This window comes from Leptodactylus fuscus, chromosome 4 (genome assembly GCF_031893055.1).
Source record: "Leptodactylus fuscus isolate aLepFus1 chromosome 4, aLepFus1.hap2, whole genome shotgun sequence".
NCBI lineage: Eukaryota > Metazoa > Chordata > Amphibia > Anura > Leptodactylidae > Leptodactylus > Leptodactylus fuscus.
The window spans coordinates 16345125-16371764 of record NC_134268.1 but is presented as its reverse complement, the minus strand read 5'-3'; the positions used below and the strand labels follow the sequence as shown (position 1 = coordinate 16371764).

The 26640-nt window shown below is 43.3% G+C and overlaps 1 protein-coding gene across 2 annotated transcripts in view; it reads right to left on the bottom strand.

Moving 5' to 3' along the window:
* The window catches only part of ADCY8 (adenylate cyclase 8), a 243041-nt gene that overhangs the window by 132064 nt on the left and 84337 nt on the right, over positions 1-26640 (bottom strand). For both annotated transcript variants that reach the window (XM_075270087.1, XM_075270088.1), the window contains exons 3-4: positions 21031-21161; positions 10583-10694 (exon numbers count right to left, since the gene is read on the bottom strand). In XM_075270087.1, coding sequence (XP_075126188.1) covers positions 10583-10694; positions 21031-21161 — 243 coding nt within the window. The remainder of the gene's footprint in view (positions 1-10582; positions 10695-21030; positions 21162-26640) is intronic.

Here is a 26640-nt window from a genome sequence, read left to right as displayed (position 1 = left end):
CCGAGGGTGCACTTGAACCCTTGTGCACCCTCGGCTCTGCTACATCAGAGCCGAGGGTGCGCTTGAACCCTTGTGCAGCCTCGGCTCTGCTACACCAGAGCCGAGGGTGCGCTTGAACCCTTGTGCACACTCTGCTTCATCAAGCTAATAGAATGCATGGGCCAGCGCTGATTGAAGCAGAGCTGAATCTGTGTGCTTAGCTCAACTACTCCACCGGTGTAGTTGAGCTAAACACACACATTCAGCACTGCTTCATCACGCCAATAGAATGCATTGGCCAGCACTGATTGGCCAGAGTACGGAATTCGTCCAATCAGCGCTGGCTCTGCTGGAGGAGGCGGAGTCTAAGGTCGGACCAGAATGGAGACTGGTGTGGAGCGATCTTAGACTCCGCCTCCTCCAGCAGAGCCCGCGCTGATTGGTCGAGTTCCGTACTCTGGCCAATCAGCACTGGCCAATGCATTTCTATGGGGAAAAGTTAGCTTGCGAAAATCGCAAACTGACAGGGATTTCCATGAAATAAAGTGACTTTTATGCCCCCAGACATGCTTCCCCTGCTGTCCCAGTGTCATTCCAGGGTTTTGGTATCATTTCCTGGGGTGTCATAGTGGACTTGGTGACCCTCCAGACACGGATTTGGGTTTCCCCCTTAACGAGTATATGTTCCCAATAGACTATAATGGGGTTCGAAACCCGTTCGAACACTCGAACAGTGAGCGGCTGTTCGAATCGAATTTCGAACCTCGAACATTTTAGTGTTCGCTCATCTCTAGTAAAGACCAGGGAAAGAAGTATGCAGCCGAACCACAACCAGATCATGGGATTAGTGACTCGAGGGGGAAAATCTCTGCTGAGGTCCAACCTCTGGAACCCTCAGTGATCAGAAGAATGACATAGTGCAACTTTCCGTATGTGCACCATGAAAATCGAGTGGTGCAACCACCACCACATTGACTTCTAGGGGATGGCTCCATGGTCACACATGGAGCAGTAAGGGGAACTGGTGGGTCCTGCTTTTCAATACTTCTTAGGTTTCCAATAGTCAGACACATATGCCGTATTCAGTGCACAAGGGATCGGTGTCTACAGTGGGACAACCCCTTCAATGTCAATGGTTGCTTGGGATCTTTGAGCCCTATAGATCATGGTTTATGGCACTAGTTCTTGTCTTCCACAGGCCTCAGTTCAGCATGTCCCAATTGTTGTAACGATTTGCCAAATCACAAAGAAGGAGGGGGTTCTTTGCTATCTGGGTGTTTAGGTTCTTGACTTCTCCAAGGGCCTGAAAACTACGATGGATAAGGTCTTCAACTAAAGTCCAAACTCTACCTGTCCATCCACACTAGTCACTCACCGAGATTATTCTGGGGTAGCAATCTTGGGATTTTCTTTGGGGATATCCAAACCTACTTGTGAAGGGTTAAAGGGAACATTAATATCGAATTGGTTGGAGTTCGACACCCCCACCAAATCTGTAGTGGACTTAGCGTGTCCTTCTGTAGGAAGTGTGAAAAGCCAGAAAACCCTACAAAATAACGAAACAACCAAACAGTTGTGTAATTGTGTATAAACCCGTGCACGGAGAGGCGTGTGGGTGTAAATTACGTCGCCATTATGTAACGCTCAAGGGATGAATGTCGATGAGAATGATAAATGATATGTAGTGATCCGTCAGGTGACAGGTGTCAAAATAAAACTAGTAAACCTATAGGCGCTAATAAGCACGGGGCCCCGGAGAGGACCGGGGAACTAGTTTACCACAAAGCAGCAGAGATGAGTCACGAGCTAATATGTAAGAGCCGGGATTGTTTTGCATGTTAGTAAATGTCATCTTGACAGTTTACACAGACATGTAGCTGAAGGATGGGGGATAAGAAGTCAGCGAGTTTTTCCAGGCAGATAGAAGATCACACACAGATCTCTTATTAACTTGTGCCAACCAGACAGCGAATGTGGGCAGAATGTGGGGGCGCTGACAGCGAGCACAGCAACTGACGCAGGAGCTAAACTTACTATATATACACACATATATACACTATAGAGACGGAGCGTAAGTGTGTCAGGCCTAGAGGAAGGAACTAGGTCATGGCCCTAATGGCGGGATTGGCCCCCATGGTCTTCTAAGACATTATCCGGATGTTACGATCTAAGAAAGTCTATTCTTCTCCTACCTTTAGATGTCTTCTCCACGCCACCGTTTGGTAGAAATGCCGGTTTTCGTTGGTATGCAAATGAGTTATTTTGCAACACTGGGGGCGTCCCCAATGCTGCCAGAGACCTCTCCAGCGCTGCCTCCATCTTCTTCAGGAACGGCTTCTTCACGCTTCTTCTTCCGGCGCTGGCGGTCAAACTTCTAGGCCTCGGGCATGCCTACAGGGCAGTCGGTTTACTGTGTAAGCAGCGATTTTTCTTGAGATAGAACTCATTTGCATACCGATGAAAACCGACATTTCTACCAAACGGCGGCACGGAGTAGACATCTAAAGGTAGTAGAAGAATAGCCTTTCTTAAGGCCATTCCTACGTGTTAGGGACAAAAAAAAAAAAAAAAGATTTTAATGGTAGAATCCCGTTAAATCCTGCGCTTTCACTCTGACTACTAAGCCTAATTATACACTGACACTTGACAATTCTATAGCAGTTTTCTAAGCAGCAGTCCCTTCAATTACATCACAGACAGGATTACAATAGAAGATAATACATCTATAGATAATAGAGATGAGCGAACAGTGAAATATTCCAGATTCGATATTCGTTTCAAATAGTCCCTTAATATTCGACTATTCAAACGAATATCGAACCCCATTATAGTCTATGGGGAAAAATGCTTTGTTTCAGGGGAACCCACTCTTCGACTCAGGAGAGTCACCAAGTCCACTATCACACCCCAGGAAATGATGACAACACCCTGGAATGCAACTGGGACAGCAGGGGAAGCATATCTGGGGGCATCTAACACGCCCAAGTACCTGTATTACGTCGGGATCCCTGTCAGATTGTGATATGCACGAGCTGACTTTTTCCCACAGGAATGCATTGACCAGCGTTGATTGGCCGAATGCCATACAGAGTACAGCATTCGGCCAATCAACGCTGGTTCTGCCGGAGGCTCGTCTGTGAGGAGGCGGAGTCTAAGATCAGTCCACAGCAATCTCCATTGTGGTCCGATCTCAGATGTGCGCTGATGTCAGATCTACACTGTGCGCTGAACCCTGCTGCATCTCGGGTGTAGCAGAGCTCAGCGCACGGCTAGCTCTGCTACATCTGAGATTGGACCACAATGGAGACTGCTGTGGACCAATCTTAGACTCCGCCTCCTCTGGAGGAACCAGCGTTGATTGGCCGAATGCTGTACACTGTATGGCATTCGGCCACTCAACGCTGGTCAATGCATTCCTATGGGAAAAAGTCAGCTCCCGCATATCGCAAGCTGACAGGGATCCCGACCAGATAGAGCCCCAAAGAGCTGGGTGAGTGACATTCCCCCCTAAATAAAGGTAATCCCTAGCTATCCCTGCCTGTACATCTATCCCTGTCTCACAGTCACATAGTTCACAGTCTCATATGTCCCGAATCTGAAATCCACTATTTGTATAAATAGGAGGTCACCTGATTTCGGCCGCTAATTACCTTTTCCGATTTTTTTTCGATGCCTCCGTTGTCATAGTTCCTGTCCCACCTCCCCTGCGCAGTTATTGGTGCAAAAAAAGCACCAGGGAAGGTGGGAGGGGATACAAATTTTTAGTGTGTTTAGCCTCGTGGTATTCGATTGGGATCGAATACCTCGAACGGCCTGATATTCGATCGAATAGATAACACCACTGACCCATCATTACATTCATTACATCACTACTGACAATAGATGATGTCACAGCTTATTTCTCCCCCCCCCCCCCCCCCCTGTACAGAGCTGGTCCCATAGACCTCAGTGCATCGGCTCCTGACTATTGCTGCCTACGTCCATGAAGGACTAAGCTGTTAGGCAAAGCACTAAATGCTGTTATCAGAGCTGATGTCTTTGGGTATTCACATATGGGGGATTCATCCATACAATAAATGTTACATTAACTCAGTATAACAGATGCATCTACATAAATACTGCAGGAACACCATAACTAACAATACACTTTTGGCTACTGGTAGTCCGGACCGTTAGCCCTAATATCTTGTCCTTACACAGGGCAGCGTATAAAGCCGACAGATCCGCTGTAAGACTGATAACAGATTTCGGCTGAGATTCCAAAAAGATTCACTTCACAAATGCGACATTTTTTTTCAATAAGCGTGAAATCAAAGCAATTCTACGGTCGCTTCTAAGCCATCGGAATTTGGAAAGTTAAAACATAAAGACTGTAAAAGAACAGAGAAGAAATTATCGGCGTAAATCCACGTCACAGCGAATCTTATCTGAATGTCAATTCTGTCTATGCAAAGATTCTAATTAGCTCTGAATGTGGAAGTCAAAACCAGAGATGGAACCGAGTGATGGAGACATTGATTTTGTCTCTTAGATGTCGCGCCTTGTTCTGCGGCGGGGGATAACAAAGGAGAATTGTACGATTTTTGGGAACTAAACGTCTAGAATCCAGGAAGCAGTAGGCTTGTGGAGCGTATCCAAAGGCAGAACTAGGGTCGGGATGATACTTGTCTAACTCCTACATGATTTTTTTCGCTGATCTTGTTGCCATTTTCCATTTCTGTATAGTAACACAAGGTTAGAGAGAGGCAGAGAAGAAGCGGAGCCTTCCAAGGGTAAAGAAAGGCAGCTGCAGCCTGAAAGGGGGTAAAGCCCTAAAGAATCCCAGGCTCAGGCTGATACTGCTCATACTGTTACATTGGTTTATTTATTGATGAGTACGGGTGAGCCGATCTTGAGATTTCAGGATCGATTTTAAAACCCGATTTCCCATCATTTTCCAGCCGATCGCGATCGTGAAATTTGCTCAATCGCCTATCTGCATCCGATCTTTCCCGATCCCGATCGCTCAACCCTAGTCAATGCTTCTCTATGGGAAAAGTCACTTTTGGAGTTGAGCCGATCTTGAGATTTCAAAATCTGATTTCCGATCATTTTCCAGCCGATCGTGAAATTTGTTTGATTGCTGCTCGGGATCCGATCTTTTCTGAACCCGATCGCTCAACACTATTGATGAGCTTGGCATTAATTTTCTAATAATGAGGATAATAATAAATAAGGTTATAAACAGGTAGACAAACAGCTGAGCCACCAAAGGGGTACGGCATATATCCCCGAAGAAGCCCCGGGTTAGACTGTTACTTGTCACACTGCTACATTGTGATGTACTTGGTTTAAAGGGGTTCTATCACTAGATATATACTCGAGTTTAAGCCGACCACCCTAATTTTACCACAAAAAACTGGGAAAACTTATTGACTCGAGTATAAGCCGAGGGGGGGGGGGGGGGATGCAGCAGCTACTGGAAAATTTCAAAAATTAAAATGGTCGGAGTTTTTGGGTGCAGTAGGTGCTGGGGAGGGGGAGGGGGTGTTTTGGTTGTCTGTCTGCCCCTTCCCTGAGCTTGAGGACTGGGTTTTTCTTCCCCCACTTGGAATTCAGCCTGGCTGAATATAGGGGATCTGCACTGCTCCTATTAACCCCTTCCCGACGGAACAGGAGCACTGCAGATCCCCTATATTCAGTAGACCGGGCACTGTCAGACACAGGGAGACCTAATGTGTATAATGTGTGTCACAGTCATTTTCTACTTTTGTATGTATTCTAGGGAAAGGAGGGATGTAGAGCTTTTATTTTTTGAATTTTTTTAAATCCTCATAGACCCCCCCCCCCAAAAAAAAAAAAAAAATCTAATTTTTTTTTCCTGCTGACTGTGCTGAAAAATTCAGCTTATACTCGAGTATATACTGTACGTGTTATGAGCCAGAGCTATGCCTGAAGAGCTAGTCAGGTGCTGCTATTAGTTTGTAAAAAGAACCCCCCCACACCTGTTTTTGTTTCTTACCTCGGAAATCGATATACAAATGAGTTTGATCATGTATGGTGGGCGTTTAAAACACCCCTTAGCGTCATACCTTCTGGTTGCCCACCGCTCTTCCTTGTGTCTCCCAGCCCCCTCCTCCTACTAATTCACTGCCTCCATTGTTGGCGGTTTCTATTGAAATAATGCGCGTGCGCAGTAGCAATCCCTCTGGCATGCTACTGCGCACGCTCCAGCGCAATTTTCCCATAGAGAACATTGCGAGCTGAAGCATGCGCAGTAGCGTGCTGGAGGGAGCGCTACTGCGCACGCGCGTTATTTCAATAGAAACCGCCAATGATGGAGGCAGTGAATTAGCAGGAGGAGGGGGGCTGGGAGGCACAAGGAAGAGCGGTGGGCAACCAGAAGCTATGACGCTAAGGGGTGCACAGAACGCCCACTGCACGATCAAGCTCATTTGCATATCAATTTCTGAGGTACAAAATAAAAACGGGGGGTTCATAGAGTCTGAGATTAAGATATTGGAGACTTCGGAGACTCCTGTAAAAGTGGGCACATCTCCTGCACCTGGCAGAATGGCATCACTTCATATGTAACATGGGAACATTATATTACCAATGGGGTATGACCAGCACGTTGCCCACTTCACAAACATTTATGGGCCCTCTGTCTCTAGTCCGTCAGCCATATAAGACAATACTATGGTAAGAAGTTATCATATTTTGGAGGTTGGGGTTGTGGGTAGAGGACGTTGTAAATCTCTAGCCGTGTTCTGATGGTAAATTGTATTTTTAATTGGGTGAATTGATTTGTTCCAGTTTCCGCGATCCGTCTACATCAGATATACAGTAATACCTAGGGCAGGCCCATCACGTTATCGCTGACGACTGTCTGCCTCCACGTCCTGCTCAAGAAGGGCATAATACGATTTACTCTATTTTTAAATGTATTTGTGGCTTCACCAAAATAGACTTTACTGAGAGGCCGCGGTAAAAGCGCCGAAAAATATATGTCTCAGGGTCAGGCAAAGGGCGCTAATAATTAATATACCGCAATAATAAAGTGGTCATGTGACAATGTACCGTACTCAGGATGTCTGCTCAAGGACTAAGGGGAAGGTAATATGTATCTAATGGATGATATACACTGGTTCTAGATAGATAGACAGACCTGATACAGATAGAGAGATAGATAGATAGATAGATAGATAGATAGATAGATAGATAGGAGATAGATAGATAGATAGATAGATAGATAGATAGATAGGAGATAGATAGATAGATAGATAGGAGATAGATAGATAGATAGATAGATAGATAGATAGATAGATAGATAGATAGGAGATAGATAGATAGATAGATAGATAGATAGGAGATAGATAGATAGAAGATAGATAGATAGATAGATAGATAGATAGATAGATAGATAGATAGGAGATAGATAGATAGATAGATAGATAGATAGATAGGAGATAGATAGATAGATAGATAGATAGATAGATAGGAGATAGATAGATAGATAGATAGATAGATAGATAGATAGATAGGAGATAGATAGATAGATAGATAGATAGATAGATAGATAGATAGAAGATAGATAGATAGATAGATAGGAGATAGATAGATAGATAGATAGATGATAGATAGATAGATAGATAGATAGATAGATAGGAGATAGATAGATAGATAGATAGATAGATAGATAGGAGATAGATAGATAGATAGATAGATAGATAGATAGATAGAAGATAGATAGATACATAGATAGATATATAGATAGATAAATAGATAGATAGGAGATAGATAGATAGATAGATAGATAGATAGATAGAAGATAGATAGATAGATAGATAAATAGATAGATAGGAGATAGATAGATAGATAGATAGATAGATAGATAGATAGATAGGAGATAGATAGATAGATAGATAGATAGATAGATAGATAGATAGGAGATAGATAGATAGATAGATAGATAGATAGATAGATAGATAGGAGATAAATAGATAGATAGATAGATAGATAGATAGATAGATAGGAGATAAATAGATAGATAGATAGATAGATAGATAGATAGATAGATAGGAGATAGATAGATAGATAGATAGATAGGAGATAGATAATATATATATATATATACACAGTATATATATATATATATATATATATATATATATATATATATTTAGCACATTTGGACTGTTCCAACATCCCGCACCTTAACACAATAATGAACTAGCGTTGCAATCAGTATACAACCTTCTGGTATATACGCTTCATGAGTGTATACAGCTTCAGTTCCTACCTATGTATCTCCATGGTTACAGACAACAGAGATACTTGTAGTCAGCCATTACTCTCTTCATAAATTCGGTATTCAAGCAAAACGTAGGAAACAGATACCACGGACAGGAGTAAAGTAGTATTGTTCTAATTCCTCAAGTACTTTATAAGAAAATCCTCCAGTCACATCCAGAGCTGCTTTTACAATACATCTGGTTATAAGGCAATGTATTCACACTGCAGAGTAAGAGATGTGACCAAATCGCTGATCTGTACGTCAGTAAATGTTACCTACACTCCAGCAATGCTCTCAGGCAAGGACACAATTTTGAATGCAGCTTCGGATGTGACTACATCAACCCAGATACGGCCCTATGAGCCCTTCAGTGGCGCGTCATATGAATCCGATCTCATTTATTTCTATTAGTATTGCAATGTTGCCGCATTACTGTATATACTGTATATACATGATCTCGGCTCCACATTATCACCAGTGATCACCTTCACAAACACAGCTCTGCTAGTTTACAGTCACGCTGTGTCAGCACACCATGTAAAATCCAGCTGATCCCTCCGCCAGGGAGATTGATGTAAAATGCACAGCGGCGTCAAATGTCTGTATCACACAACAAGTCAGTCACCACCTGTTTAATGAATGAACTCCATGTCTACGGTGACACAGAGCAGAGGCTTTCGTGACAAGGTATCAGTGACACGAGGCAATAACCTGACAACAACCAAACAAGCCAGAAGCTTACAGGAAACCCAATAACCTGTCTACTCCTATCTGCTGCTATCTATAGGGCATGTATATTTTATATATGTGGCATAAAGTTATAGCGCTCGTCTAAGAGGCCATCGCAATACAACGTGTGTACACAGGAGACAATGCTTATGTACAGTGGTCACATTATACTGAGCAATATATTAATCTGACTACTTAGTTTCAGCTCACACGGAATGGAGATTTACCTATGTGAGAGAAAGCAAGGTCATTGTTTATCCTAATTCATGAGTAGAATACATGGATTAAAGTGAAGACTGACACACAAGAAAACTAAAAGAGACAATGTAATTCTGCACAAAAATAAACATTTATATACCTTTGGGCTATATTACTGCCAGCTGCAACAAAAATCTACCTACTGTACTATAATACTGCTCCTATGTACAAGAATATAACTACTATAACACTACTCCTATGTACAAGAATATAACTACTATAATACTGCTCCTATGTACAAGAATATAATTACTATAATACTACTCCTATGTACAAGAGTATAACTACTATAATACTACTCCTATATACAAGAATATAACTACTATAATACTACCTCCTATGTACAAGAATATAACTACTATAATACCACCTCCTATGTACAAGAATATAACTACTATAATACCACCTCCTATGTACAAGAATATAACTACTATAATACTACTCCTATGTACAAGAATATAACTACTATAATACTACTCCTATGTACAAGAATATAACTACTATAATACTGCTCCTATGTACAAGAATATAACTACTATAATACTACTCCTATGTACAAGAATATAACTACTATAATACTGCTCCTATGTACAAGAATATAACTACTATAATACCACCTCCTATGTACAAGAATATAACTACTATAATACCACCTCCTATGTACAAGAATATAACTACTATAATACCACCTCCTATGTACAAGAATATAACTACTATAATACCACCTCCTATGTACAAGAATATAACTACTATAATACCACCTCCTATGTACAAGAATATAACTACTATAATACCACCTCCTATGTACAAGAATATAACTACTATAATACTGCTCCTATGTACAAGAATATATCTACTATAATACTGCTCCTATGTACAAGAATATAACTACTATAATACTGCTCATATGTACAAGAATATAACTACTATAATACTATCCTATGTACAAGAATATAACTACTATAATACTGCTCCTATGTACAAGAATATAACTACTATAATACCACCTCCTATGTACAAGAATATAACTACTATAATACTGCTCCTATGTACAAGAATATAACTACTATAATACTGCTCCTATGTACAAGAATATAACTACTATAATACTACTCCTATGTACAAGAATATAACTACTATAATACTACTCCTATGTACAAGAATATAACTACTATAATACTACCTCCTATGTACAAGAATATAACTACTATAATACTGCTCCTATGTACAAGAATATAACTACTATAATACTACCTCCTATGTACAAGAATATAACCGGTATAACACTGCCCGCTGTGTACACAAATATAACTAATAAAATCAAAGTGTTTTGTGACTCACATGTGCTAGGCGATCAAACCTTGCAAAGAGTTCATTTAACATTCGGACTAGTTCTTGTGCTGATAAGGTTGTGGACAGGTTGGTGAATCCCTTCACATCTGCAAAAAGAATGCTGTAAAGAAGAGAGACACCATATTAATACCTATATCTGTACACGCTGTAGATAACATGTACTATACTATAGATCTCTCCAGGATGAATAAATAACACCACAGTCTTTCTTCTACAGGGCAAATATATTTGTTTACTGGAAGGAAAAGCTTACATGTAATATATGACTGTGCTGGGCCTGGAAAAACCCACTCCCCGCTAGTGACTCTCTGCTCTGTCTATTAGACAGGGTCCTGGGCCGTGGTCTCCTACGGTCTAGTAATAATGTCAGGCCTTTATCATACAAACCCTCTAACTGGACTTGTTACATATAAAGTGCGGCGACATAAAAAACATCTATCCTCACTTTGCCTGACCCCTCCTGGCCATCCTTGTGACATCCCTTCCATCCTCTGACTGACATCATACACTCTGGCCTGTGATTGGGCTTCAGCTATGACTCCAGGGTGCCTAAGGACAACCGGAGTCTAGAAGAAGTCGCCAGAGTATAACAGTGATTCATGATCCCAAATGTTTCAGGTTCAGGTTAAAGGGATCCAATCTTTTAAACACAATTTTTTCTCCCTAACATGTTGGAATAGCCTTAAGAAAGGCTATTCGTCTCCTACTTTTCCTTTTCTTCTCTGCGACGCCGTTTGCCTGCAATCCCGTTTTTTCTCGGTATGTAAATGAGCTCCCTCGCAGCACTGGGGGCGTGCCCCAGCGCTCAGACAGCACTGGGGGCGTCCCCAATGCTGCCAGACAGCTCTCCAGCGCCGCCTCCATCTTCTTCTGCAACGAGGTCTTCAGCGCGTCTTCCTCCGGTGGCGTCTTATTACTTCTGGGCCTCAGGCCTAGAGCAAACCGACTGCTAAAGCCCACGGCTAAAAGAAAAATGGCAGCTTCCACAGTATTGTAAGCGACCATTTTCTCGTGGCCGGCGGGCATGCACAGTCAGCTTGCCCTAAGCCCGAGGCCCAGAAGTAAGAAGGTGCTGGGATTGCAGGCGAACGGCGGTGCGGAGAAGAAAAGGAAAAGTAGGAGACGAATAGCCTTTCTTAAGGCTATTCCGACATGTTAGGGCTCATTCACACTATGTAATTGCCAGCTTATTCTGAACGTAAAACACGTTCAGAATCAGCGGCATATAAAGCAGTTCCATTCATTTCTATGGGAGCTGGCATTGAAGTGAATGGGAAGCGCTGCGTGTACGGCTCGGCATGAGCAGAGCTTGCCGTACACGCCGGCACTTCCCATTCACTTCAATGGGAGCGCTCGTAGTGAAAAAAGCAGCCCATTCATTTCTATGGGGAGCGCTCGTATGCCAGCTCCCATAGAAATGAATGGAACTGCTTTATACGCCGCTGATTTTGAATGTGTTTTACGTTCAGAATAAGCTGGCAATTACGTAGTGTGAATGCACCCTTAGGGTTAAAAAAATGTCTTTCAAAGATAGGATCCCTATAAACTCGAAAAATCTGGGATATATCCAGTTTGGTCCTCAGTCATCTCTAGGGTTGAGCAATCAGGAAAGATCAGATTCCGATCAGCGACTGAGCAAATTTCACGATCAGGATCGGGATCGGCTGGAAAATGATCAAAAATCGGATCCTATTTATGTATATATCAGTAATCAGTAGGTAGAGCGATTGGGATCGGGAAAGATTGGATCCTGATCGGCGATCAAGCAAATCTCACGATCGCGCTTGGGTTCGGCTGGAAAATAATCGAAAATCGGATTTTAAAAACGATTCTGAAATCTCAAAATAGGCTCAACCCTAGCCATCTCATCCATCTTGGTCTGTTATTTTCTAAAAAGAAAGCAACATGATGATAAATGGAGAAAACCAGGTAGTGCCCATTGACTGTGTAGCGGGCTGTGTGTCTTTGACACCATCTGATGTCCTCAAGTGCTATGACCGGTTACGTCAGGTAGAGAGTCCATCATATAAAAGAGGTTTCCCATGTCTTTGTGGTCTTCCGTCAGACCCAGCGGTGGTGCGGACAAAATAAAAAACACAGATACTCACCTTTCCTCAGTTCTTCCAGGCTTCTAGGCTTCCTTCCAAGCCTCTGCTCCTTGGCCTCCGCTTATTATACTCAGGGGTCTGAAGAGACCTTAGAGTGTTATAAAAATTCTTAAGGGCCGAACCTGAAATTTTTGGAAAATTGGTAACTCTCTTGTTACGAACCAGTTTACATAGCACTGCTGCGACACTATTGCATTGTAGAAGTGGGGATCCAGCTGTCCTGTCTTTGGGTAGGTCCGGGTAGGAGAAGACGAGACTGTCTTGCAGCAACCCTGCTTGGTGTCGTAGGAGTGGATCATGGACCCCTTTTCCAGCCAGGCCCTTTAAAAGCTCCCACAAAAGTAGTGGCCCCGATTCTTTAAGATTCTGAACAGCAACTTTACCTAGTTATGGAGTGATTCATGGCGTGAAAACAGGCACATTTACCGCTCAGGTACCTGGGAATCGTGAAGGAGACTGTAATTGTGGCCATTACAGATAATGATATAAACAGAAGAAAATCGACTTATTCATAAGTCAACCTAAGAAGACGGCTCAAGGATTTGTCTCAGGATACATGTTTGGGTATATTTTTAACATTGCAGAGAAGAACACAATGTGAGGAACAGAAGTGACAGGTAAATAATATGCACGGATATATAAACGTGGCGAAATCTATTACGCACCATCTTTTATTTGGATTTATTTTTGTCCTTGAATCTTCAAGCAGAAAATAGATTTCTGTGAATGACGATGACGTAAAATCAACACATTGAGATCGCATGTAAATTGTCAACACGTTCTGCACTTGATAATGGAGCTTTGCCGTCTGGGATTTGTTGTCTCTCGTAAGGCATGCGAAAACTATTGGGCCAAAGATTCTGATGGTCCCTACTCATGACCAGGTGAAGTCCAGTGGTCAAATACCCAACACCACCTGCACGTGGCCCCCGACTACTACACATGGGGATGACCTCAAGAGTGCCATGATGACCAGGATCTGGGAAAGTGTACAAATTTAGTAGGATATGAAACAGATGGAGGATGAATGGACAGAAAAGGCAGGTGGATGAATAGACAGATCTGGAGGAAAGAGATAAACAGACGGATGGACAGAAAATAGGGAGGCAGTTATGTGGATAAATAGGAAAAAGAAAGAAAGAAAGAGAATGGAAGGAAGAAAGAAAGAAAAAAAGAAAGAAAGAACGAACTAGGACAGATAGCTATGATAAGACAGACAGGCTGTTAGATGGATGGATAGATACAATATTAGCAAGAAAGAAAGAAAGAAAGAAAATTAACAGACATATAGCTAGGCAAGATGTTTGATGAACTGATATAATGATAGCTAGATAGATATGAGAGATAGATAGATAGATAGATAGATAGATAGATAGATAGATAGATAGATAGATAGGAGACAGATAGATAGATAGATAGATAGATAGATAGATGATAGATAGATAGATAGATAGATAGATAGGAGACAGATAGATAGATAGATAGATAGATAGATAGATAGATAGGAGATAGATAGATAGATAGATAGATAGATAGATAGATAGATAGATAGGAGACAGATAGATAGATAGATAGATAGAAGATAGATAGATAGGAGATAGATAGATAGATAGATAGATAGATAGATAGATAGGAGACAGATAGATAGATAGATAGATAGATAGATAGATAGATAGATAGATAGATAGGAGACAGATAGATAGATAGATAGATAGATAGGAGATAGATAGATAGATAGATAGATAGGAGATAGATAGATAGATAGATAGATAGATAGATAGATAGGAGACAGATAGATAGATAGATAGATAGGAGATAGATAGATAGATAGATAGATAGGAGACAGATAGATAGATAGATAGATAGATAGATAGATAGATAGATAGATAGATAGATAGGAGATAGATAGATAGATAGATAGATAGATAGATAGATAGATAGATAGATAGGAGATAGATAGAGATAGGAGATAGATAGATAGATAGATAGATAGATAGATAGATAGATAGATAGATAGATAGATAGGAGATAGATAGATAGATTTGGTTTTCAACAGTTAACAGTATACAAGGGAATAACATAAACTGTAAATTCCACTTCCTGCAATATAACAATATTCTTCCTGTGTAAGATATCCGGGGTTACAGTCTGGGGTGTAGAATATTACAATGTAATAGGTTTTTCCTACTATTAGAGTAATGTCCTATATAACAACCTCCTGGCAGGGCCACATACATGTAGTGCGGTGTGCAGACTGACTCATTATTACACTTGTAAAGGTAAAGTCTATGTACGTCCGACATTGATCCACAGATTATGATAGTTGTTGCACTAAGTCCAATAAAGAATACAATCCTCTGCAGTCACTTGTCCCTCCCAGCGGCCCGGCCAGGCTCTGTATGTTCTATCCTCCGGCTTCCCCTTTGTGTTGGACCTGCCATAAGGACCCAGGTTCCTATTTGCATATATGGTGGGAATATGAAAATATATCCCCCTACTGGTCGCTCGTTCAGCTGGTTCTGAACCAGATTTGTGGACTCTCCGAACCCCTGACCCCGGTTGGCATATTTTTATATTTATGGCACACCCTCCCCCTTAGGTCTTCCAAGCGACTCTGGCTTCATCTTCTATGTACTGCCAAGTCTTTGATCCCTTATACTGGGCCTCTGAATCGCCTCCCACAATATCTCAATTTCTACTGAAAGTCTCTCACGTAGCCCATATGGAGGAACTCTCCCACTTTGAACTTTGCACTCACCAGAAGTTCAGCTCTATGTGGGCGCCATAGTATACCTTCTCAAAAGACCCTACCTGGACGCACCCGTGGGAAGCCATTGGTTGATTAGGATATTTTTCTTTTTGAGACCCTTTGACTCCCACCTCTACCACTCATTGTCTTTCCCTTCCCCATGTTCCATTTCCCGTTGTGTCTTTCATTGCTCAATCTGCAGTTACCTACAAACACTTTTGAATGTTTTCTCTGTCAGTAATGCCACACTGTTTGTTATCAACGATATACTGTATATGTTCATTGTTGTCATTTTAAAAATTCAGTAAAACATTATTTACAAAAAAAAAAAAAATCGCCATTTGTGACAAATTTTGTTGCAAACCTAATGCCAGTTTTCTGGCGCGGAGCTTAAGTGGGTTTTACGGTCCCAATTCGATTTTACATACTGATGACCTATCCACAAGATGACCCATTGGACACCTGAACCCTGCACAGGTCAGCCGCTCCAGCACTGTGTGGCTAAAGCAGTGGATGGTGATTGCATGCAGGCTCTCATATTCAAGAAATAGGAACCTCACAGCGGCCGTAGAGCGCTGGTTCTGGTGTACTGCAGCGCCACTCCTATTATCTGAATAGGAGTGTCACAACAGCCCCATCCACCGTATAGTGGTAGTCACGCTGTACTGCGGCACCACTCCTATTATCTGAATAGGAGCGTCACAACAGCCCCATCCACCGTATAGTGGTAGTCACGCTGTACTGCGGCGCCACTCCTATTATCTGAATAGGAGCTTCACAACAGCCCCATCCACCGTATAGTGGTAGTCACGCTGTACTGCAGCGCCACTCCTATTATCTGAATAGGAGCGTCACAACAGCCCCATCCACCGTATAGTGGTAGTCACGCTGTACTGCAGCGCCACTCCTATTATCTGAATAGGAGTGTCACAACAGCCCCATCCACCGTATAGTGGTAGTCACGCTGTACTGCGGCACCACTCCTATTATCTGAATAGGAGCGTCACAACAGCCCCATCCACCGTATAGTGGTAGTCACGCTGTACTGCGGCGCCACTCCTATAATCTGAATAGGAGCTTCACAACAGCCCCATCCACCGTATAGTGGTAGTCACGCTGTACTGCAACGCCACTCCTATTATCTGAATAGGAGCGTCACAACAGCCCCATCCACCGTATAGTGGTAGTCACACTGTACTGCAACGCCACTCCTATTATCTGAATAGGAGCGTCACAAAAGCCCCATCCACCGTATAGTGGTAGTCACGCTGTATTGCGGCGCCACTCCTATTATCTGAATAGGAGCGTCACAACAGCCCCATCCACCGTATAGTGGTAGTCACGCTGTACTGCAGCGCCACTCCTATTATCTGAATAGGAGTGTCACAACAGCCCCATCCACCGTATAGTGGTAGTCACGCTGTACTGCAACGCCACTCCTATTATCTGAATAGGAGCATCACAACAGCCCCATCCACCGTATAGTGGACTAAGAAGACAAGTCACTGCTCAGCTTTCATGTCACTAACCGCATTGAAATAATGAAAGCTGTCCTGTGATTGGTTGCTGTGGGTAACATGGACAGTCTCGCTAGGAGACACTTTAAATAAATGAGGCCTAGCACAACTTTAGAAGCCTTCGTGGTAGTGAATGTAATTGATAACATAAATTCAGCTTCATCCCGAAGAGTTAATGAAATCTGCGGCATTAATATTTATAGACTTGTTATTTCATGTTTCTTTCCAATAACGGCAAGAAGAAAGACACAATCCTTCTCCATCCCCATCTGTCTCGGCAGCCGCCAGGAGGACATAAAAATAGTCTGTTTTCTAAAGGAGCGGATTTAACTGTAAAATCAAGAAGATTATCCTCAACGTATATATAATACTGATAATACAGCTTTACGGGGTAGCTTTTAAAAAATCCCCCCCCCCCCCCCCCTATACATCCTCAGGGAGTCCAGAATACGGCTCAGATAAGCTGCCACGTACAGCAAACCTCAGCCACAGGCCATAGATACAGAGGTAGCAGAGCGGAGTTTGTCACTCAGTACAGCTCAATTTGTCGAAGCTCAGCACATGTCAGTTCCAGTGGCGTAACTACCGCCATAGCAGCGGAGGCAGCTGCCACAGGGCCCGGGACATTAGGGGGCCCAGTGACAGCCACTACCGCTGCAGTTTTTTTTTTTTTTTTAATAGGCCGTTACGGGCCCTATTTACTTGCCGATCCTGGCTGGGCCGGGATCGCTAAGTAACACCGCGGGCCCCACAAACAGTATCATTATACTCGGGGGTCTTTGCAGATCCCCAAGTATAATGATCGGAGGCCCAGGAGAGGTAAGAAATATAAAAAACACTGTTACTTACCTCTCCATGATTCTGCCAGGCCTCCTTCCTAGTTGTCTGATGTCTCTGACGTCACATGAACCCGGCCTGCGTCCCGGGTCATGTGACGTCCAACGTCATTGAAGAAGGACGGCAGCGGAGAAGATAGCGTAGGAGCCGGGGGAAAGGTAAGAAACAGTAGTTTTTTATGTTTTTATTCCCCCGGGTCTCCGATTATTATACTCTGGGGTCTGAAAAGACCCCAGAGTATAATAATTGTTTATGGGTGTCCACAGTGGGAGCATAATACTGTGTGCAGGGGCCACTGAGGGACATAATACTGTGTGCAGGGGCCACTAAGGGGCATAATAGTGTATGCAGGGGCGACTAAGGGACATAATACTGTGTGCAGAGGCGACTAAGGGACATAATACTGTGTGCAGGGGCGACTATGGGACATAATACTGTGTGCAGGGGCGACTATGGGACATAATACTGTGTGCAGGGTCCACTGAGGCACATAATACTGTGTGCAGGGGCCACTAAGGGACATAGTACTTTGTGCAGGGGCCACTATGGGACATAATACTGTGTGCAGGGGCCACTATGGGGGATAATACTGTGTGCAGGGACCACTATGGGGCATAATACTGTGTGCAGGGGCCACTATGGGGGATAATACTGTGTGCAGGGGCCACTATGGGGGATAATACTGTGTGCAGGGGCCACTATGGGGGATAATACTGTGTGCAGGGGCCACTATGGGGGATAATACTGTGTGCAGGGGCCACTATGGGGGATAATACTGTGTGCAGGGGCCACTGAGGCACATAATACTGTGTGCAGGGGCCACTAAGGGACATAGTACTTTGTGCAGGGGCCACTATGGGACATAATACTGTGTGCAGGGGCCACTATGAGGCATAATACTGTGTGCAGGGGCGACTATGGGACATAATACTGTGAGTAGGGGCGACTAAGGGACATAATACTGTGTGCAGGGGCCACTAAGGCACATAATACTGTGTGCAGGGGCCACTAAGGGACATAGTACTTTGTGCAGGGGCCACTATGGGGCATAATACTGTGTGCAGGGGCCACTATGGAGGATAATACTGTGTGCAGGGGCCACTAAGGGACATAATACTGTGTGCAGGGGCAACTATGGGGCATAATACTGTGTGCAGGGGCTACTAAGGGACATAATAGAGCGCGCAGGAATGCGGTGGAGGGGGTCGGTCGAGGGCGCCGGTTGGGGGGGGTGCCCCATGTCAAAAGTTCGCCACGGGGCCCCGCCATTCCTAGTTACGCCACTGGTCAGTTCCATAGAATGGGATGTAAGTTCCTGGGGGAATGGTGCATGAAGAATGCCACAAAAAAAAGAGGAGTATGGTCACATTCATCTTTTGCCAGACCAAGCCCTGTTAGGGGTGTACTACACCCCAATTCATGAATGTGTTGACTAAAACCTATTTGGCATGTGACCTGCACTCAATGGTGGAGTTGTATGAAGACGGCGTTATTGTGAGCAGTGGCGTGCTCGCGTCTCCTCGTACATGAGACACAGACTGTGAGTCTGGTGGGAAATCAGCTCATAATTCAAAATAAATCAGGCAGGACTGCTGGCCCTGACTCCTGAAGGCTCTCGACATAACCCCCTTTTTACGAAAAATGGTGAGGGCAACACAAAAAAGAAAAAGTTGCAGAAAACTGACATACAAGGCGTAATAAACCTACCCAATTGTGTCCACATCATGTGTAGAATGAGACAGGGTCAGGCAGGTCCAGGAGTATTCTGCCAGACCCGGAAGATTTACCAGCTCCAAGAGTCTGGGGGGTCACCCCTTATTTTGGGAGCCTTCTGAATGTTACGGGTGTAAGTGAGCGACAAAGGAGAGACAAAACTTCAGTACTCATGATCTGTGAGTGCTCTATGGCCTGGATCCTAGTGATTTATGACCTATGACCTAACATGTGGTTAGGTATTTTTGACGAGCAGACCCCTTTAATTTTCGCTTTCCTTGCCCACCCAAATCTGAAAAATCTTCACCAATGATAAGATAAAATATGGTCTCTGTCCTCCATCCTCACTGTTTGGTTTTCATAATCTAGACATACAATATCTCATATCTATGTTTTGCTTATGTGCATGATGTTTTTTTCCAAATCTTGCCTTGCCAAAAAGTTGCCTTTCTATTTCCTAATTCCAGTAAAATAAAAGCACCAAATGCACGTGACATAATGTTTCCACGAGTCCGTATCCTCAAACATCAATATAAAGGGTCCACCATCACCACCATATTGACTACTTAGCTCTTTATATGCTGTTGCAGGGCCAGTTAGTGGCATGGTGAACACAATTTTTTGTGTCAAAGTGCAATTTTTGATGAAATGCACATTTAGTTCATATGTGAGTGAGCTGTTCGGTGCATCAGCCAGTGACCATGCCTTCCAGAGTTCCCTGTTTTTGACTGTGGTTGCCACCACCTAATAGACTGACCAGTCCTGTGCGGCAACCAGAGGCAAAAACTAGTGCTCTAGTAAATGTGGTCATAGCCGATATTTCCAAAGACATCATCAGGAAGCACAAACATAACTTTTCTAGACTCCATAATGGGTTTGTTGGTCGCTTTATAAACCTTTGAGCCTGTTGTCTCTCTGCTGCCGCCAACAAGTCCACATCAGCACAAGAGCCCTACAAATCTTTATGGCTTTGGTCTATGCCAGGCCATTGGCCTTTGGCTGACCACCTCTGATTTTTTGGATCTGTTCAGATCTGCCATAATTTGCTCGAACAGCAAGGATTTTTTGGTTGCTGTCCACTTGTGATGGTGTTCAGAGCTTGCTATTTCAGATCTGACTCGGGATTGTTTGCTGCCTTTGGATCCCCGCCTGCGCTGACCTGAATCTGTCTTATCATTTTGCATGGACTCTGCCAGCCCTGACCTCGCATTTACATGCTTCTGCTTATTGATTCTGGCAACTTGCTTTGGAAATATCACTTGCAAGCTGTAATTGGAGACTACTCTGGGGACACGACCTCGGAATTCCCTGCACAAAATCCATACCCCTCCTAAGAGGCATTTTTATCCCACAGATCCCTACCAAATAAGCAAATGCAATAGTGACACGGTGGGTCAATGCCCCATGACCTTACCATGCGCTGTAAATACTGGCGAAACGAGATGTCACTGAAGAGTCCTGTGACCAAATAAATCTGGTATAGCCAAGACATATCTAAAGGTCTCGTCTTACCTGACATTTTCATAGCGATGGATATAAATCTTGTGAAACTGATGCTGCAGATGTTCATCTTCTACATTGGTCATGTCGTTGATCATTTCAAGTACAACAAATCGAGGTAATACGGAGAGGACAAGCCTTTCCTGCAAAAACGAGAACACAAATGTTAAGATCAGACCTAATCTATCAACTTCCTATCCAGATCCATATCATCCTACTCCGCTCTTCTACAATCCTTACCCCCCTATTTTATAAAAACAGACATAGGAAAGGACACGGAGGAAAACTCAAGGACACGGGGCCTTGAGAAGAATTGTATGTATGATAGAATACTAATTCTTGTACGACAAATCCCACAGTCCCGAAAATCATCGCTCATAGGTCTATGGTCATCCTAATAGGAAAATAATCCAAAATTTTATAGTTCAGCCAAACAAATAACACATCACTACAAATTTATATTGGCTTTCTGTGCAGCTGCCTGACCAAGTAGGTAAAATCTTTTCCAACTTTTCCTCGGTTTCTGTTTCTATTAGAGTCACTTTTTCGTTATCTCATTGGTTATACACCACATTGAGTCTCACTTCAGGGACAACTCGAGAAGCAATTCTAAAACCCTTCACACTGAAATGAATGCCAACTTAGTCTTAATGGACAATTTTGACAACTGTAAACGTAACGTTTAAGTCTTTCGGACAATTTTCGACTATTTTCTTACTGTTAGGTACAATCATCGAGAACATTTGGTGCCCCTGGAGAAGAATTACCATGTACAAAATTCTATGATTTGTATTTAGGTATTGGCGGCTGTGAGTTTTTGCAATGAGATCTCATGGCATAGGGATAGCCGACTGTTTATACCGAGTGCCCTGCGTAAGGTAAAATATTTGCAGATCATTTATAGACGTTCTCTGCTTTGGACAATCTGCAATTGTTAGACAGATCCCTTAGCAATCAGCAAATCCAGGGTAACCTGCTGGTGACATCAAGGCCGTAAAGTCAGTGATGGTGTCCCATCCCTCAGGGTTCACCTCATTTACATGTTCCCACCTGGTGTTCGCCCATAGGGTGGGTGCACCAGCTCAGTCTCCGTCTTAAAGGCCATCGTGCGCACCAGTAATTCTATCCCCATCCGATCCTTGCTTGGTTTGCCTTACATAAGTGTGCCCTAACCTCTATTTGGCGCTTTCTTAGTGTGATGGACTTGCTGTAAGTGTTTCTGTCCCGTGATTTGATCCTTGGTTTGTTCCTGACTACTTACCTGTCTGCTGTTCCAGTCCTGCCTCTAACCTATGTCCTGCCTGTTACCCTTGGTCTGATTCTGACTTCTGCACTTTGCCACCTACCCTGACCACCTACCTGTACCCGACCATTCTCTAGGCTGATCCCTGCTGCTTCATACTAGTACCCCTTGGCCCACTAGGTCAATGGCTACCAATATCAGGGCCACCTCAGGATGCAGTGACCTGTCAGTCTCCCTGCTGCAAAGTCCAGATCCCTGTACACAGGATAAAGGATGAATACTGGTGGTGCTTCCACAACGCTAGAGATGGAATATTTTATTTTTTTTGCAAATATTTGCAAGGTTCTTTTAGTTTCGTACCAGATTCATTTGGTCTGAATTGGAAGTTCTATTATTATACTTCCTAACTCAGAGGCCCAGAAGAGGTGAACAATGAATAAGCAATCATACCTTCCTTCACCTCTCCAGGGCTCCTTCACAGCATTCAGTGACTGTTCAGGGGTATCTTCAGGCCTCTTTTGGCCTCCTGAGTGATGTTAGTGGCCTAAAGTGACTGCTGAGGCCCAATCACAGGCTTAAGAAGTTCCTGGGAATGGTAATGTCACCAAGAAGGGTGGAAGAGGCCAGAAGATGCCCTGGACTGAATACCGAATGCTTCAAAGGAGCCCAGAAGAGGGGAGGGAAGGTGAGTATGACTGTTTATCATTTTTCCACACCTCCCCTGGACCCCAAATTTTTGGAAAATTTGTAAAGAACTTGACTCATAAAGACCAGATTGGCTCATCTCTAAGCAACAGCCTTAGAGGGGGTCCAAATTATATAATCTTCTAGGAACCTACCAGGAAATGTTCAATTTCCCTGCAGCACCACCACAGGAGAAACTAAGTACTACACAGTGTCCATTTATATGAATAGGTTGTTTGCGTCATGTTGACAGGACAGGTCCTCCAAACTGAGAGACATGCTTTGAAACTGCTCTCTACTTTGACCAAGAAAAGAGGGTTATGCATAGAAGACCCCTGCTGTTTACTCAAAATTCCCTAATACGGTAGGGTTTATGAAACTGGGACAAACTAGCCAACCCCTTTAACCCCCTGTGATCATACAGTTTGGGCTAACCCCTTGTGATTATGTGATTTGGGCAAACCCCTTGTGATCATGTGGTTTGGATTAACCCCTTACGATCATTTGGTTTGGGCTAACCTCTCGCGATCATGTGGTTTGGGCTAACCCCCTACAATCACGTGGTTTGGGCTAACGCCTTGTGATCATGTGGTTTGGCTCCAGCCTAACATAATTTTAGGTAAAAAATATGCAAATCTATTCTCTGGGATGTAATCAGGAGAACAGTGCCTCTGTATGCCGCCCACTAGAGGGCAGCCTCCTTAACATCATGCATGACTCAGTTAATAAGCCTACTAACATGATGCGGATTTAATTGCCAAATTAGTATTTCTATTCGAAAAGGAACAGATTCCCAGCTATGGACAGCACTGTTTCGGTCTTTTGGACCTCCTCAGCATAGCGCAGGGATACTGATTGGCTCTCCCTAACATAATTTTAGTAATTTTACAGATAACCCAAATACTTGCTCTAGGAACCTTTCTCTACTAGCCCTATAATATTAGTAGATCTGGGTCTGTTATTTCCTTCTAGGACCCGGGTAAGACTACGGAAAGCCTAAACCTCTCCTGTCCCCAGCGGCTACAACTTAACCACCATTTTAATGTTTTGCTATGTACTGCTCTAAAGCTTTGTCACGCAGAACAAAACATTCCATCAGCAATTATAAAAAAATATCTTTGCAACTAATTGTCTTTATTCTGAGACATTTATGAAGCCAATTTGCCCCATCAATGAATTTTTTGGCGGTGGAACAATACAAAGCCCGGGAATAACTCCACATCGTAAAGCTTTTGTGCTCCGCTCTTCTCCACTCGCTCAACCATTCAATTAGAGGCATTGGAATGATCTCCTTTATATTTCCTGTGGGGGAAATGCGCGACCCTTGATGCTCCGGCAGTAAATTACTAAACTGAGTAGCATCCCATTTGTACTTTGCTAAGGGAATAACGTCAGCACCGGGCCCATGGATGGCAGGATAATAGGCTCCTGTGATGACCATAAAATAACCCGCTTCATAGCAGTTTCACATTGCCGCAGGAGACCATTATATTGTTATATTTTGACATTATCCTTAATGTGGGGATTTATTACCTCGCATTAACTGTTGAATAATGGTTGCTAAGAAAACCGGTCAGAGTTGACACAAAAATGAGAAGAGGTTTTTTTTTGTTGGTTTTTTTTTTTTCTTAAATCAAAAGTTTTGGAAAAAAATTTTAAAGTCAGGCTCAACAATGTAAGCTATTGGCGTCTATTATTTCCTAATCCCCATTGTGTAACAGGACAAAATGACTGGATTTTATGGGCTTTTGACAAAAAATTTTTGATCCGAGAGGACAAATAAATTCTACATTCAAACAGATTTAGCAGGTCGTATGGTTATCCAGGCTGCAAGAGAACTCTCCAGTGCCGCTTCCATCTTCTTCAGTCGCGGGCGGTAAAATTTCTAGGCTTCAGGCCTAGGGCAGAGCCGACTGCCCATGCCCACAGGCCACTAGAAAATGGCCGCTTATTTACTGTGTAAGCGGCCATTTTTCTTGCGCATGCGCAGTCGGCTCTGCCCGAGGCCTAGAAATTTGACTGCCCGCGCCGGAAAAAGACATGTGAAGAGGCCGTTCCTGAAGAAGATGGAGGCGGCGCTGGAGAGTGCTCTTGCAGCATTGGGGATGCCCCCAGTGCTGTTTGAGCACTGAGGACCGCCCCCAGTGCTGCGAGAGAACTCATTTGCATACCGACGAAAACCAGGATTTATACGGAGAAGACATCTAAGGCTATTCCTACGTGTCAACGAGAAAAAAATTCAATTTTAATGGTAGAATCTCTTTAAAGATTATGGGTTTTAGGCTTTCGATAAAGACAAGTTGATCCAGGTTTTTATACCGACTGCCAAATTTGGAGTCGGGAAGGAAATTTTTTCCACCTGTCATGGGACATTTGGCACCAGCTTGATGGGATTTTTTGCCTTCCTCTGGATCAGTATACTGTAGTGTTATAGGTTGGCCTTGCTGGATCTGCATCTTCATCCAACTACTGTATATACTCAAGTATAAGCCGAATTTTTCAGCACAGTTTTCGTGCTGAAAAAGCCCCCCTCGGCTTATACTCGAGTCAGCAAAAAAAAATTTTTTTTTTTTTTTTTTTTTTAAGGAGGAGTGGGAAGGGTCTATGACCAGCCACAATATCAATGTATAGAACACCCCCTACCCTTCCCCAGCATCTACTGCACCCAAAAACTCCGACCATTTTAATTTTTGAAATTTTCCAGTAGCTGCTGCATTTCCCCCCCTAGGCTTATACTCGAGTCAATAAGTTTTCCCAGTTTTTTGTGGCAAAATTAAGGGCCTCGGCTTATATTCAGGTCGGCTTATACTCGAGTATATACGGTATGTTAATGTCCCTGTTTTTTATATTAGAAACAGAAGAATCATTTAAGCTAGGTTCTCGTCTGCTCCAGAGTCTCAGTTGTAGACCACCGCAGAAACTGACGAAATTCAGGGTCTATGGGGTTCACGGTTGTCTATGGATAACCACTGATGTATTGGTGTGGCTCTCTGGCGTCCAGCGGAACTATGATGGTCCATAAAGTGATAGAACCCGATATACTATGTCATAATTTGGTTTATTTTAGACCTTTCAATATATCCAGATATTGTTTGTGCTAATATTTTAATAAAAACCTATACAAGTATATAGATAGGTAAAAAAAATCTAAACTTTTACTAGAAGTGTTCCTCTTTGATAGTCCAAAAAGTTGAGTGGTATGGACAATATATCCTCTTGACCTACATCTATGGCCTCTCATCTACTCAGCTAGCACCCCGCTCTGCACTGACATGGTGCAAGAACTACAAAATTGCAACCTGGTTTGTATCTGTCAAGGCTCTGGCTGACCCGGGGGTCCATGAGGCGGGATCGTCCTCTAGGGTGTCCATATGTCCTCAGGAGTTATCAAAACTGTTTTAGGGACATAAACAAGGGAACATATTCTTGTTTGTTGTCAGCCAGGATGCTGCCGGCGCCACAATGTAGTGAAGGTCACCTCTACTAGACGGCATATCACAGTCCCCGTACGTATCTCCATCAAACCCTGACAATGTGACATGACAGATGCTCTGGAGATCGGCACCTGCACCCTGCACGCCACCAGTTATTTCCGCCCATCTCACCCATGGCTGCGCACAGAACTCCTGGGAAAATGTGATTGAAATGGACGCTCTCTCCTCATCCAGTTTTATTTTGGCTGCATTCCTGCGTGC